Source organism: Balaenoptera borealis (genome assembly GCF_965194805.1).
Source record: "Balaenoptera borealis genome assembly, chromosome: 12".
Classification (NCBI taxonomy): domain Eukaryota; kingdom Metazoa; phylum Chordata; class Mammalia; order Artiodactyla; family Balaenopteridae; genus Balaenoptera; species Balaenoptera borealis.
The window spans coordinates 71,583,260-71,598,091 of record NC_138869.1 but is presented as its reverse complement, the minus strand read 5'-3'; the positions used below and the strand labels follow the sequence as shown (position 1 = coordinate 71,598,091).

At 55.4% G+C, this 14,832-nt stretch overlaps 1 protein-coding gene across 5 annotated transcripts in view; it reads left to right on the top strand.

Moving 5' to 3' along the window:
* Positions 1-14,832, top strand: part of CPNE5 (copine 5) — a 99,383-nt gene that overhangs the window by 80,248 nt on the left and 4,303 nt on the right. For 3 of the 5 annotated variants that reach the window (XM_082346696.1, XM_082346698.1, XM_082346700.1), the window contains 8 exons: positions 558-619; positions 4,109-4,155; positions 5,778-5,959; positions 6,858-6,985; positions 7,227-7,329; positions 8,085-8,142; positions 8,573-8,646; positions 9,863-11,564. In XM_082346696.1, the coding sequence (XP_082202822.1) occupies positions 558-619; positions 4,109-4,155; positions 5,778-5,959; positions 6,858-6,985; positions 7,227-7,329; positions 8,085-8,142; positions 8,573-8,646; positions 9,863-10,081 (873 nt within the window). In that variant the 3' untranslated portion in view covers positions 10,082-11,564. Of the gene's footprint in view, positions 1-557; positions 620-4,108; positions 4,156-5,777; positions 5,960-6,857; positions 6,986-7,226; positions 7,330-8,084; positions 8,143-8,572; positions 8,647-9,862; positions 11,565-14,832 lie in introns of those variants that run through there. The other 2 variants (XM_082346697.1, XM_082346699.1) reach the window with 2 other exon arrangements.

Sequence of the window (14,832 nt, the reverse complement as noted above, 5' to 3'; positions counted from 1 at the left end):
CTGAGAGGGTAGAGATCAAGACGCTAGAGGGATGAGGTGGGACAAATAAGATTTAAAACCATTGCAGACCAAAGAGACACATTTCAGGATTAACAGTTAGCGGAACATGGAAGCATGGAGCTTGTCAGCACTGGCAGATCGTGGTCCTATGTCAGGAAGACCCCCCTCTCCCTCCACACTCCACACCCGTGTCCACTTAGGGGAAACTCGATTCCTTGGCTTGAGCCCCTGTACTCCAGTGACAGAGACAGGGCCCTTCCAAAGATGCAGTTTGGCATCAAGGTCAAGAGCACAGCGTCTGGTTCCAGACAGACCTGGGTTCCCATCTCAGTTGGCCATGTCCTGGTAGTGTCCTTGGACACACTGCATCACTTCTTTGAGCCTCAGTTTCCTTGGTTGTAGAATGGAGATAATAATAGTACCTCATAGAGTTGTTGTGGGCACTGTTTGCAGTGAAGTAGGCAAATGCTGGCACGTGCTGGCTGCTCCATAACTGTCAGCAATGCTCTCCCTCTGCCTAGTGCTCCCCGCTGACCAAGCTTCTTTTTGTTTTCAAGGTCACACTGCTTTCTTTTGCTGTGGAGTCAGAGTGCACATTTCTTGACTACATCAAAGGAGGGTGAGAAGAGATGCAGCCTCGTTTCTTCGGCCTCAGGGAGAGGGAAGGGGCCCCGCACATCGACATGAGCAGCTCTGTCCCCACCTGGCCTCTTCAAGGCCCTGGCCGAAGCCCGCGGTCATGGGCTCTGAGCAGACCCTCAGACAACTCACCCAGAGCCCTGCATGCCCCTGATCCTGAGTGGCTGCAGAGGGCACTACTGAGCCACGGAGGCCAGCCTGGGTCCCGTGAGGTCCCTGTGCGGAGATGGGACCTGCTGGTGGTAGGGACTCCATGACAAAGAGAAATGGGCTTAGGGAGGTGGAAAGAGCCCCGGTCTGGAAGGCAGGAGGCCCAGGCCCTAGGCCCCTCTTTGCCTTGAATTTGCTGGGTTACTTTGGGCACATCACTCTCCCTCCCTGGGCATCAGCCTCCTCTGCACAGAGAGTTGGAATTAAGTGAATTCTAAGGTTCCTTCCTGCTCTGAGCTTCTGATACCGACGGTCTCTCTGGTGGGGGGCGGGCAGTGATTAACCTTCCCAGTGTCATTAGAGACCTACAAAGGGCAGGAGGAACTGGGAAATGAGCCAGGGGATGGTCAAACACAAGTTTAAGGAGCAGAAAGAACCAGAAGGGTCGGCATCCAGGCAGGCAGAGAAGCCTGGTGGCTCCAGCCAACAGCTCATGGAAAGAGAGCCTGACTCCAAGGTGAGGTCCTACCCAGCACACTCCCTGCCAGGACAGGTGCCAGGGCCAGGTGTGGGTAGCCGAGCGCACAGGTGCAGGCAGGTGAGTGACTACACCTGTCTTGAAAGGAGACAGGCAGGGCGGTTGCCAAAGGCTCATCCCAGCCAAGCGGGCGCTTGGCCGCCTGGTTCTCTGGGGCAGAGGGAAAAGTCAGGCCCTGGGAAGCCACTCTTACTTTCTCATGACAAGGCTCCCTGCTGCATTGAGCCTGCAGCGCCCAGGTTTCGAGCTCTCCTCCTACCCCCTGAGCACATGCCCTTCCTGCAGTCACCCACAGGCTTTCCTGCCCCTCCTCTGTGCCTTCTCCAGGCCCTGCCCTGGCTCCCTTCCCCCACCCAAACTGCTCTGCTCTCTATCCTATTAAGCAGCCACCCCTTATATTCCATGGTAATTTTCAAACAATCCTCATCCTGTTTATCCTTCTTATTTGCATAGTGCCCCCAATTTACAGAACACAATGGGCTGGGTGAAGATGATTATCTCCATTTTACATAACGTGTCCAAGGCCCCAGCACTTAAGTCGGTGGCAGGGTTCTTTCCGTCACCACATGCTGCATTTCTTCCATAGTAATGAACCCCCCTCACAGCTCCCAGGGGAGGTGTGATAGAGACGGATGAGTTGAAGGGCTGGGTGCTGTCTCATTGAGAAGGAGCTCACAGAGGCAAGCCCTGGCCCTCCTCCTCCGCTGTCTTCACACTCTGGAGAACCTGAGAGGCCGACGTGTGTGTCCAGGCAGGCAGCTGATGGAGGCCTCTGTCTAGGGATTCTCTCCTCCCTGGCCTCCCTCCCCCGGCCCCCTGGACCAGGAGGAAGGCTATGGGCACCTCTGCCCCCACGTCAGAGTCCGAGATGGAGCTGGTTGCTGAGCAGCCTGTGTTTTGCCGTTAGGCAGGAGGGGCGAGCCTGCAGGGAGTAACTGTTCCACAGAAGTAGCTGCTTTCCAGTCCCTTCCTTCTCTGAGCTGTTTCAGAACCCAGAGCAGGGTTTTTACTTAAGGAGTAAAAAAAAAGCCTGGGGCTTCCCTGGTGACGCAGTGGTTGAGAATCTGCCTGCTAATGCAGGGGACACGGGTTCGAGCCCTGGTCTGGGAAGATCCCACATGCCGCGGAGCAATTAGGCTCGTGAGCCACAACTGCTGAGCCTGCGCGTCTGGAGTCTGTGCTCCGCAACATGAGAGGCCGCGATAGTGAAGAGGCCCGTGCATCGCGATGAAGAGTGGCCCCCGCTTGCCGCAACTAGAGAAAGCCCTCGCACAGAAACGAAGACCCAACACAGCCAAAAATAAATATAAAAAATAAATAAATAAATAAAAGATTACTATTAAAAAAAAAAAAAGCCTGACTCTCCCCTCACCCTTTATTTGGAAGAGCCAAGCCAACAATGTCCCTTAGCTGTAGTCCTGCAGGCCAGACCCACCTCTTGCCGCCTTGTGGCTCCTTCTCCCTCAGAGCTTGGAGTCTACTGAATGCTCTGCCCCTAGGCAGCAGACGAGGGGGAAAGAGTGTGGGGAGGACTGTCTCTGGCCAGCAGACCCTGGGTGGGGTCTCCTGCTAACCATGTCCTTCACCTTTCCTGGAGATTGAAGGGTCCCTGAGCAGCAGCTCAGCTGTGATGAAGTGGAAAGAGGGCTGTGGTTTCTGATAGGGACCATCTGCTAAATGCAGGTGAGGTGAGCCCTGCCTCATCTTTTTTTTTTTTTAAATACATTTATTTAGTTATTTTTGGCTGCATTGGATCTCCGTTGCTGTGCGCGGGCTTTCTCTAGTTGTGGTGAGCGGGGCTACTCTTTGTTGCAGTGCGCAGGCTTCTTATTGTGGTGGCTTCCCTTTGCTGCAGAGCACGGCTCTAGGCGCATGGGCTTCAGTAGTTGTGGCACGTGGGCTCAGTAGTTGTGGCTCACGGGCTCTAGAGCGCAGACTCAGTAGTTGTGGCACATGGGATTAGTTGCCACGGCAGTAAAAGTGCCCAGTCCTAATCACTGGACTGCCAGGGAATTCCTAATTATCTTTTCATCTAGTGATTCCCCCAAGCACGTGAAGGATTTGCTAAAACAGATTCCTGCACCGCACCAAGGGATTCTGATTCAGTAGGTCCAGGGGGGGCCTGAGACTCCTCACAGATTCCCAGGTGATCCTGATCCTGCTGGTCCGTGGGTGCTCTTCCAGGAGTGCTCCTACAGAATTTCCCACAGACCCACAGACTGGCTTTTACTGGCTGCATCCCCCATGGTATCACTTAACATATTCCTCTATCCCCTATGTTTCCTGTAAACAACTGGTAGATAGTTCCAGAAGCTCGGTTAGATTCCAGTTCAATTTTTTGGCAAGACGACTTCGTTTGTTCTTCCCTCAGGAGATGCACAACGCCTGTTTGTCTTTCTTTTTTGCCAAATAAGTTTTAACCCTGAATCTGACTCCAAATTTGCACCAGGAACACAGGGAAACCCTACTTCACTGGCCTCAGGTGGACCCAGGGGCAGGGTTTGGAGAGGAAATAAGAAATCGCAGCCATGTGCCCAGCAGAACATAATCATCTTCAGAGAGCTGTCACACTGCCTAACTCTTGATGCTCACAATAGTCCTTTGGGGGAGGGTGTAGCTGATGATACTATCCCGGTTTTCCAGAACTGGAGATGAGTGACTTCACCAAGGCTACATACCTGACAAGCAGTGGGGCTGGGGTGGAAGCCAGGTTTCTCACTCCCTGTCCAGTATAGGCCTGCCTTTGTCCAGGTTACTCCCCTGCTGTTCTGCCTTTTCTAGGACCCAGATCAACTTCACGGTGGCCATCGATTTCACAGCCTCCAATGGTGAGTGGGGGCATGGGCAGAGGAGCTGAATGGGGGCTGGGGGCCTGGAAAGGGGAGGGCTTTTCAGGGCTGTGGTAGTTGGCCCTAGCTGGGAGCAGATCTCCCATACTCTCTGGCCTCATCCTCACGAAGAGGAGGAACTTAGGCCTAGAGAGCCAAAGATGCAACCAAGGTGGCGAAGGTACCCCCAGATTGGATCATGGTCACTAACAAATCCGGCCTCTGGGCCTACATACCCTGAGCCACAGCCTTGCCCTTGAGGATACCCACTCTCCCTAGGGGAATAGGACAGCTTCTCTGGGCCCATGGAGAGCCCTGGAGCAGAGGTATTTCCTCACAGGATCAGATTGCACAGCCCCTGTGCAGTCCACCCCACAAGCTGGAGGGGAGAGCCAGAGGCAAGACTGAGCCTTGTGGTCCTCAAGGAGGCAGGAACGCCCAGGAGCTCTGGTCCTCACCCTTGCTCGGGCTTCCTTCCTCCTCTGACCTTCTCCAGTGTCAGGCCGTGACCAAGTGGCCGGGAGCAATCAATGCCAAACTTTACACTGTTAGAAACATCACAACCTTCCTTGGATTCTGGACCCCCATTAGCAGTGCTCAATGCTCATTTTTGTGCCAGTCAGAAGATGCCCAGGTCTCGTACTCCACAGGTGTGTCAGAAACCCCCCTCATGGCTGAGGGCCCTCCCATCACAGAGTGGTGGGATGTCAGAGCTGGGAGGGGACTTAGTATTCATAACAGTGAGGAGAGTTATAATAACGTCTGTTTAATCCTCACAACAGTTCTGTGAGGTGTGGACTGTTATTACCCCCATTCTACAGATGAGGAGACTGAGGCTGAGTGGTTAAGAAACTTATGCAGGATCACACAGCTAGTAGGAAGTAGAACGGATTAATACTTGGCAGTTTGTGCTGTACTGCCTCTTATTAATAAACGAGTAACTAAAATATGGACAATATTAGTGGTGACAAGGGCTGTGGAGAAAAACAAGTCAGGAAGAGGGATAGGGAGTATGGAGGAGGCTGTAACTTTCAATAGGCTGCTCGGGGAAGACCACAGCAGACCTCAAGAGGTGAAGGAGCAAGCCATGTGCACATCTGTGGAAAAGCGTCCCAGAGCAGAGGGAACAGCCTTTGCCGAGGCCCTGAGGTGGGAATGGTGAGAGGCCAGAGCTGAGTGAGTGACAGGATGGTAGGAGATGAGGAGAGAGGTAACCTCAGGCCAGATCAAGTGGGGTTTTGTGGGCCCTTGTAAGGACTTCAGATTTAATTCCTGGTGAAATGGGAGCACTGGGGCATTTTGAGCAGAGAAGAGGTATGATTAGCTGCCTGAGTTTTGACGTAGACTCGCTCTGGCTGGTGTGCTGAGTATGGACACAAGGGTGGAAAGACGGAGATCGGGCTGCTGCAGTCCTATGAGCAAGAGGATGGTATCATGGAGGAGGGGAGAAGTAGGTGGGATTCTGGATGTATTCTGAGGGTTTAGCAGCCATGATTTGCTAAAGGATTGAATGTGCGGTAAGAGAGAAAGAAAGGGGTTCCCTTGGACACCCCCTTCTGCATTCTGAGCCTGGTGGCTTGGAGTGTCCGGGCCGGCAAATGTCCCCATGCCCTGTCTTGCAGGGAACCCCTCGCAGTCCACGTCCCTGCACTACATGAGCCCCTACCAGCTGAACGCCTACGCGCTCGCACTGACCGCCGTCGGGGAGATCATCCAGCACTACGACAGCGACAAGATGTTCCCCGCCCTTGGCTTTGGGGCCAAACTACCCCCTGACGGCAGGGTATCCCATGAGTTCCCGCTGGTAGGAGGTCCTGGGAGAAAGGGCTGAGGGCTGACCAGACTGGGGGTGTGGTGACAGGCCTGGGGTGGGGGGCATTCCCATCCTGCCCGCCTAGGGACTTGAGGTGCAGTCTTTGCAGAGGTAGGCTGCCTGCTGGATGTAGGGGAGCTTGTATCAGAGCTTCCAGAAACCCACTCCGCACCTCAGTCACGAGCACCTCCCCTCCATGTCTGAAGCCGTCCACAGTGGGCTCTGCCCTCCTTTTCCTAACAAGACCCAGGTGGAGGTGGAGTGGGGATGTGGCTGAACTATTCCCCAAGGCCCCAGAAATGAGGCTAAAAGGGTGTGGACAACTGCGGGTAGTTCCAGGAGTTCCCTGGGTTGGTCTGAAATGGGGGCCCTGTGGAGATGGCTCCTCAGGCCACCTCCTTTCCCTCCCTCCCATGAGCTGGGGACACTCAGTCGGTTGCTGGATCACTCACAGCAAATGTCCCTCCCATGCCCGTAGGGTGCCAGGCACTGTGCTGGGTACAGGACACAGGAGGATGGAGCAGCCGCTGGCCCCTCCAGAGCAGCTCAGACTCTGCAGTCATTTTAGGGGGTGGTGGGTTTGCCCGAGGTTCCCTAAGCAGCCAGGGCTCTGGGGGTCGGGGGGATGCTGTCTGAGCAGGTACAGGGAGTAGGGCAAGGAGCAGGTCTGGACCCTGCTCACCTGGAGCATGTGCTGCCCTTCACGGTGGGCCCCGAGGGCTCCCTCCCCTGCCCCGAACCCCTGAAGCCCCACCAGAGAAGAGTCTAGGAGAGCCCAGGCCTGTCGGCCTCCCCAACCCTGGCTCTGCCGCCACAGACCACCCAGCTGCCCTCCTTCCCATCCCTCCTTCCTTCCTGGGCTCAGCCTCCTCGCCCTCTGTGCCCTCAGAATGGCAACCAGGAGAACCCCTCGTGCTGTGGCATCGATGGCATCCTGGAGGCCTACCACCACAGCCTGCACACGGTGCAGCTCTACGGCCCCACCAACTTCGCCCCCGTGGTCACCCATGTGGCCAGGTGAGTGTGGCGGTCACTGGACCATCCCCACAGCTCGCAAGCTGCTTCCTTCTACCACTGTCCTCCCAGGAAGGTGGGAGGGAGTGTCCCTTCCCACTGGTTTGCTTTTCAGGGAGGCCTGACCCTAAAGAGACCCCCTCCCACCAAAGAGCTGTCCCCACCAGTGTTAAGGGTCCTTGAGTTGGGGGGACGACATGCCCAGAGTCCCACCAGACAGACCTCTGCCCCCACCCTGCCCCAGGAATGCGGCCGAGGTGCAGGACGGCTCCCAGTACTCGGTGCTGCTCATCATCACGGATGGGGTCATTTCGGACATGGCACAGACTAAGGAGGCTATCGTCAATGTGAGCAGGGATGGGGATGGAGCATGGGGAAACCTGGGGGTGCACCTCCCCCCCTCCTTTAGGGAAACCCTTGGGGCATGGCTCCTCCTCTCCCTGCCCTCTTTGGGACCACTCCTGGCTTCTTGCTGTAGAGCCTAGAGGGCCAGCAGTAGGGTTTGGGGGATGGAGGGGGTTCCAGCTGATGAAGGATCTGGCTGGCGAGCTCTCTACCTACCTCTTCATCACACTGGATGGTCCACTCCCTCCAGACTCCTATGGTGCCCTCATTAATCCATCTCTAGGGCTGCTGCCCCAAACCCCAGCCTGGCTTGGCCAGGTAGAAGAGGAGGGAGGTCCAAAGAGGGGGAGGCCCAGGAACATGGCTCCCTATATAGGGGCCCCAGCCACAGCTGGCCCTCCCTCTGGGCCCACGTAAAAGCTGTCCCACATGACGGAGGTCCAGAGGCAGAAGAGGGGACAGAAGAGGGTGTCTTGCAGAAGCAAACCTATGACCCATTTCCCCCTCTGCCTCCTGCCCTCTCCACCCCCTCTTCCTCTCTGGTGTCCCTGTATCCTTGGCTATCCTCTCTCCCTCCTCCTCCCCCTTTTCTGTGTTTCTCTGTGTGTCTCCATCCTTCTCTCCTCCATTTCCTCCCTGTCCTCCTGCCTTTCTTCTTTTGACCCACCCCTTCCTGTCCTTACCTGTGATCTCCCATTTCTTTTAACTGGCCCCTCGGCTGGGTACCACCCCGCCCACCTCCCATGTTGTCTCCCAGGCTGCCAAACTCCCCATGTCCATCATCATCATCGGCGTGGGCCAGGCAGAGTTCGATGGTGAGTCCCCACCCACCTAGATGTTCCCCCAGAGGCTTCAGGCCCTTGGGAATGTCCCCTCCCAAAAGAGTGAGAGCTCACATCAGGGTGTGTGCAACTATCTGGATGAGCAGGCAGGGTGTGAGTGTGCGTTTGTTTGCACAGGGAGGGGTGTGTCAAGGTGTGTACCGCACACCCACACACCAAGGCTGTGGGGAGGAGGGCCCAAGTCACTCCTCCCTCCTCCACCCTGGGAGCCTGTGGAGGGTGGGGGAGTGGCACCATGGGCTGGAAGTCAGAGACTCACGTGGTTGGGCTCCTCCTGTCTCCTGGCCTCAGTTTTCTCATCTCTAACGTGGGGGTCTGGGCTGACGGTCTCTGTCCTGCCAGGCCCAGGTGCCCACCAATTAGTCTCCCCACCCCATGCCTTTGCCCCTCCCCCCCCCCACAGCCATGGTGGAGCTGGATGGTGATGACGTGCGGATCTCCTCCCGGGGAAAGCTGGCCGAGCGGGACATTGTCCAGGTGAAGCCCAGACCCTGCCCGCCCCACGGAAAATGCAAGAGCCCCTCTAGGCAGGCTGACCTAACTCCCCCTTCTAGGGGCTTCTCTGGAAAGGGGCCCTGGAAGGAGGCACTGGGAGCCCTAATGGCTTGGCCTCACAGAAGGAAACAGGAGTCAGTCTTAGGGCTGGACCCACCTCTACCATGGCTGAGACTCACCCCTAACATTGTGTTGCCCTGACTGGAATGCTCTGCCGTGCCCTCCCTAAGCCCCAGGCCTCCAGGGTCTCCTGTAGAACACAGAGGCCTCATTACTTGCACCTTCTGTTATTTTCTTCTGGGCTGCCTTCCTAAGTGAGATGGCAAACCCCATGAAGGGTGGGGGAGGTGTCTTTAGTGTTACTGCAGCCCTTTCCAAGAATGAGTGTTGCTTGGTTGATTGAATCAATATCAACGTCTCCATGTAGGATGGCAAATGTAACGAGCAGACAGGTCTTTGTCCTCAGGGAATCCCTGTCCAGTCAAGCCTCAGAATGCACCTCAGTAAGCACATCCCTCTGTGAATCTCTTGCACACTGAGTCCCTAGTGCTTAGGAGATTCAGAATAAAAAAACTGACATTCTCCATACCACCCCCTCCCCCATTAAAAAAATTTAGGGGGGAGGGGTCATTCCAGGTGTAGAGACGAAAGACAGGGAGCTAGAAACTGGAGCAAGGGCAGTCTGGGAGGTGGGACCTGTGTATGCAAAGGCCTGGAGGCAGGAGTGAGGCTGAGGCACTGGGAAGGGGGCCAGACATCTCCTGGGATGAAGCCAGAGGGGCCTGACTGTAGGTGTTGGCCCAGAAAGGGGAGAGCAGAAGCAGAGACAGAGAGCGCCCTGCAGGAGAGGTGGGAGGAGACCCGCAGGGCCCATTTTCCAGAAGCCAGGGGATTCCTTCAACATTTCCTGAGTGCCTGCTAAATGCCTGTGCTTGGTGCCAGGACTTCAGAGATGAAGGGATCTTGTTCAGCGGTGTATTGTATCCTGGCATGAATAAGTGTGCAGTAAGTTATTTGTTGAGTGAATGACAGAACAGGGACTCTGATACAGTCCCTCAGAGAATTCACCATGACGGGGAGGGCTTGAGTGAAGTGGGCAGAGGCTGGGGAGGAGTGGGACAGGATCCCAGACCTGGAGATTTGGGGGACTGGTGTCCAGAGGGAGACCTCGCCTGACCCTGCCTCCCGCACTGGACAGTTTGTGCCCTTCAGGGACTATGTGGACCGCACGGGCAACCACGTGCTCAGCATGGCGCGCCTGGCCCGCGATGTGCTGGCTGAGATTCCTGACCAGCTGGTGTCCTACATGAAGGCGCAGGGCATCCGCCCTCGCTCCCCGCCCGCGGCCCCAGCGTGCTCGCCTCCGCAGTCCCCCGCCCGCACGCCCCCTGCTTCCCCCCTGCACACGCACATCTGAGCCTGGTCTGCTCAGATGGCTGGGGCTTAGGCCAGTAGAAAGGGAGGCGGGGTACCCAGACCCAGCTACAGACCATCCTGCCCAGCCTTTGGAACACGTGTGCCTGGGAGGCCCACAGCGGGTAGGGCTTCTGGAGACTCCTTCCCATACTGCCCAAGCCCCTAGAGTTTGGGGGTACAGGTGGTGGAGGTGGGGATCTGCGCCCCTGCTCTTCTCTCCTTTCATTGACACCTGGTTCTGGACCAGCCAGGAAGATGTTAATCAGGACGACTGGGGTCCCGCTCAGCCCACCTGAGCTATTACCTGGGTAATCCCATCTGCTCCTATATCACCCTGAAGCCTGGGCTAAGCCTCCCACCTCTAGGCCCCCTTCTCCCTCCCCTCCTCCTGTGGTGTCTACTCCTATACCTGGCCCCTGACCCCCACCTGGTATCTATCCTGTCCCATTTCCAGTGAACCCTGTGAGGCTGCTGGGTTTGCAGGAGTGCCTGAACATGTGACCCCTCCCTGGGACCCTTGCATGCAGTGGGAGTCCTACAGACCCATGAAGGGTATGCTGTTATAGTGGATGGAGGCCACATGGTGGGCAAGGAATGGAGGCTTTTCAGGCACAGAGTTGCTTCTGGTGCCTCTCAAGCCCAGTATGACGCTGGTTCTAGACACACAGATGCACAGGCCTCTCCCTGGTCTGGGCCCGTAGGTACCTCCGCAGTTGGCTCCTAGCTCCAGGAATCCCCTTTTCTCCCCAGAGACTGCCCAGTGTCCTTTGTCCTTGTGGCACCATCCTCTGCTGCCCACCTGGAGGCCTGGGCAAGAAGCAGCCCAGCTCCAGCACTCCCACACTGCCCTTCTAGCCTATGGGGATAGGGGATGGGAGTCCTGGGTTCAAGTCCTGCCTCCAGCCCTTGCTGGCTGTGGGAACCTGAGCAAGGCCTTTCTACCGTCTGGGTCTTAGTTTCCACATCTGTAAGGCAAGAGGGTTGACCAGATGGCCCTGGGTTTACCTTCAGCTCTGATACCCTGAGAGTCCACATTCATCCCACACCCAGCTTCCCCCATCCCACTCCTCACCAGTGCAACCCCTTAAGGCCGTCTTGGCTTTTAGGGTCACCCTGTTCCATCCCATCACCCCAAATCCACCCTAGTCCTTCAGCCTTGGGCTCTGGCATCTGAGCCTGAGCCCTTGCCCCTGCTGTGGGAAAGGTGAGAAAGATGATCTCACCCCTGGGCCCACCCAGCTGCCCAGCCTTTACCCACATGGTCATGCATGCCAGTCCCTCCTGCCGCATGGGGCTCCTCAGCCCACTGAACCTCCCGTTCCTGGGTGGAGACCAGGCCCCACCCCGTCTGTTGCCAGACACTGCTTCCCTTCCTGTCATGCATGATGGTGGTGTTTCTATGCTGTCTGGTCCGTGCCTGTCTCTAAGACAGTCTCTGTGTGGAATTTGCCTTAAACTGAAGTAAATTTGGTTCTTTTACTAAAGTTCCTTGTTTTCCTTTCTCCTGTGAAAAATAGCACAGATGTTGCTGTGTGACAGAGTCCAGGTTCTCCTCTCTCTTTCTTCCATTCTTTTGTTCAAAAAAATGTACTGAGCAACTACTACGTGCCAGGGTCTATGCTAGGCGCTGAGGATGCAGCAATGAACAAAACATAGGCCCTGTCTCCACATGGAACTTACAACAGACACACAAATAGGACAGGGGAAACACAGTAAGCACATAATAGGTGAATAATATAATTTCTGGTGGTGATAAGAGTCACAAAGAAAAATAAGAGAATAAGAGGACAGAGAATGACAGGGTGATATTTTAAATGAGGTTGGTCAGGGAAGGAGGGCCTTTCTGAGGAGATGACAGTTAGATGAGCCCTGAGGCAAAGAGAGGGAGGCATGCTGATATCTGAGGCAAGAGGGCTCCAAGGAGACTGAGCAGCAAGTGCAAAGGCCCTGAGGTGTGTTTGAAGAACATTAAGGAGGCCAGTGTGGTTGAAGCTGCATTAAGGAGGGGAGAATGCAGGAGATGGGGTTGAGGGTAAAGAATCTGGAATGTTCAGGGCCTTGTAGGCCACAGTAAGGCCTTCAGCATTACTCTGAGTGAATCAGGGAGCCACTGAGGAGGTGAGAGAGGTGAGTAACATGATCAGATTATTCCGTGGGTGACTTTACTGCATTTGATCACTCATCTCTCAACAAGTATTTAGTGAGCATTAGTGCCAGGCCCTGGAGACACTGCCTGACACACAGTTGCACCCTCATGGGCCTAACCCCTGCTCTGGAGCAATAAGCAAGGAAATCCTACCACCCTGGGGTATCGACGCCAAACCAATGAGAGGGACCAGGATCTGTGGCCACCAAAGCGGGGCTCTTGGGGCAGCCTAAATGCCTCACAGGTCATGTGCCCAGGATGACTTACTGCTCCTCTGTGTGATGGGACTGTCACTCCTCCCTTGCAGGATTGTTGTGTGGTCAGAGTGACGTGTAGATGTGCACGCATGAAGCATGTGACATTCACAGGGCCTGCTGCCCTAGGTGCACAGTAAACACCACTTTCCTCCTTGTCCCTCTTCACGTGTAAGTCCCTGTGGCTGTGAGGGACCAGGATCACAGGGAAAGGGGATTTCTCCCTCCTCTGGGTGAGTTTGCTCTCAGATTAGCCCTGCAGGCAGCCATTCCCAACCAGCACATCACAAGAAACTGGTACTAATTATACCAAAGTTTGGGACTTGCTTGCTTCTTAGACGATTTTATGGTAAATTAGAGCTGATTCACCGCGGTCCTTATAATTAGATGCCCCTCTGACTTGCGTTCCGATCCACTTTGAGTGGGTACCGGCTGGAGTCACAGCTCGAGAAGAAGAAAGTTCCCATAACCAGCGGCCCGTTTTTCCCTCACCTTGGGCTCCCGTGGGAAAGCATCGGGAGGAGAAGGCCGCCTGGCAGGGCAGTCGAGGCTCAGAGCCGCTGCCACTGGTGCACCGAGAGTGTCTTTACTGTGCTCAACACGGTAGCTGGGTTCTTTCCCAAGGTGTGTTCCAAGGAACACTGGTTCCCTGGCATGGGTTTTGGGAAACTGCCCACTCCGAGCCCCTCTCAGAGAGTCCCCATGGCCTTCAGGGTATTCGAGGCTTTGATTAGTCCTGTGGCAAAGAGACTATTTTGACTTGGTTCATCCCAATGTTTTCTAAGCTTTTTGACCATGGGGTCGGGGTGTGTGTGTGTGTGTGTGTGTGTGTTTAGCTGTAACACTATCACCAAGCACAACATGTTGTCTTGGGAATTTCAGTAGAGACAATCTCCCTGGTTCCCAGGCCAACACAAAAGCCTGAGGCTTTTTCCCAGGAGGCCACAGGAGGTCATGGAGTTGGGGAACTTCTCAGAGGGGATGGGGTAGGAGAGGTGAAGACCTCCAGTTGGCTCTGGAGAGAAGGAAGGGGCCTCAAAAGGGGCCCCTGCCCCTGCCACATCAGGAAGAGAAACCACAGAGAAGAAAGGAGGGCGTTCAGAAATTCACAGGCCCAGACTCATGGCTCCATTTTGACTTTACTTCATGATATTCCTTTATCGGGCTGAGAGGTGTGTGTGTGACAGAGCTGGGGGAGGACAGGCAGAGAAGAGAGAGGCAACTGAAGGGTCCGCCTGGGCTATGAGCCCCTACCCAGGCAGCCCATTCAATCCCCAGGCCTTACCCCAGGATTGAGGACCCCAGGAATGATCAGCCCCCAGATCATTCCCCTACCCACTTCTCTGCCTTTAGAAGTCCCTTTACCACTCTCACGTCAAATGCCCCTGAATTAATAAAAATAAGATTATAATAATAATAGTAATGACCAACACTCATATGTACTTACTAAGTACCAAGCATTCTTCTAAGCCCTTTATATGTGTTAAGAAAGTTTATCTTCATAACAACACCATCAAGAAGGTACTATCATGATCCTATTTTCCAGATGAGAAAACTGAGGCATAGAGAGATTAAGGGACTTGTTCAAGTCACACTACTAGAAAGTAATGGAGCCTATAGTTATCCATCTGAGCCCCAAGGTGGAATGGGAGCAGCGACCTAGTTGCCATTTAATTGCTGTGTCACCTTTGCTGGGCTACCTGCCCTCTCTGGATCTTAGTCTCCCAACTGGTAAAATGGAGGGGATGGGATCTAATGTCATAGGGGTCTTCCCATCTCTCTTGAATCTCAGCTCTCCCATCAGCCTAACCTCTCAGACCCCCGCCAGACCCCATAGGCTTCCTGGGGCCCTGTCATGTCCAGGCTGGATGCTCTCTATCGCCACACCAGCCCCTCCCACATCCCTGGGATGCCTGGCTGCCATTGGCCTGCAGAAGAGGTCCCTGAGCCTTGCCGGGAAGGGGCGAGAGAGGTAGAAGCAGAGGATGGGACTGACAGCACAGCTGGGGTAGGCCAGGATGGTGCAGAAGCTGGATGCCACAAAAGCCACCGGCATGGCAGGCAGGTCACCCACAGCTGCCGCATAGCCTAGCACAGAGCAGGGCCCCCACATCAGCATGAAGACCACCAGCGCTACAAGGATGAGCCCTGTGTTTCCTGGTGCTCCCAGATGTTCTACCCCCTGGGGCTACGGGTATGTCTCCACAGGAGCCAGCCCAGGTGGCTGAAAGAGCAGCCCAGCCTCATCATGCAAGGCAGGAAGGCCAGGGCTCCCAGCAGGGTGAAGTAGCAGGAGGTCTGAGCAGGGTTCAGAAGCAAGAGGCAGGCCTGGGCCTCCTCCTCCACGACCAC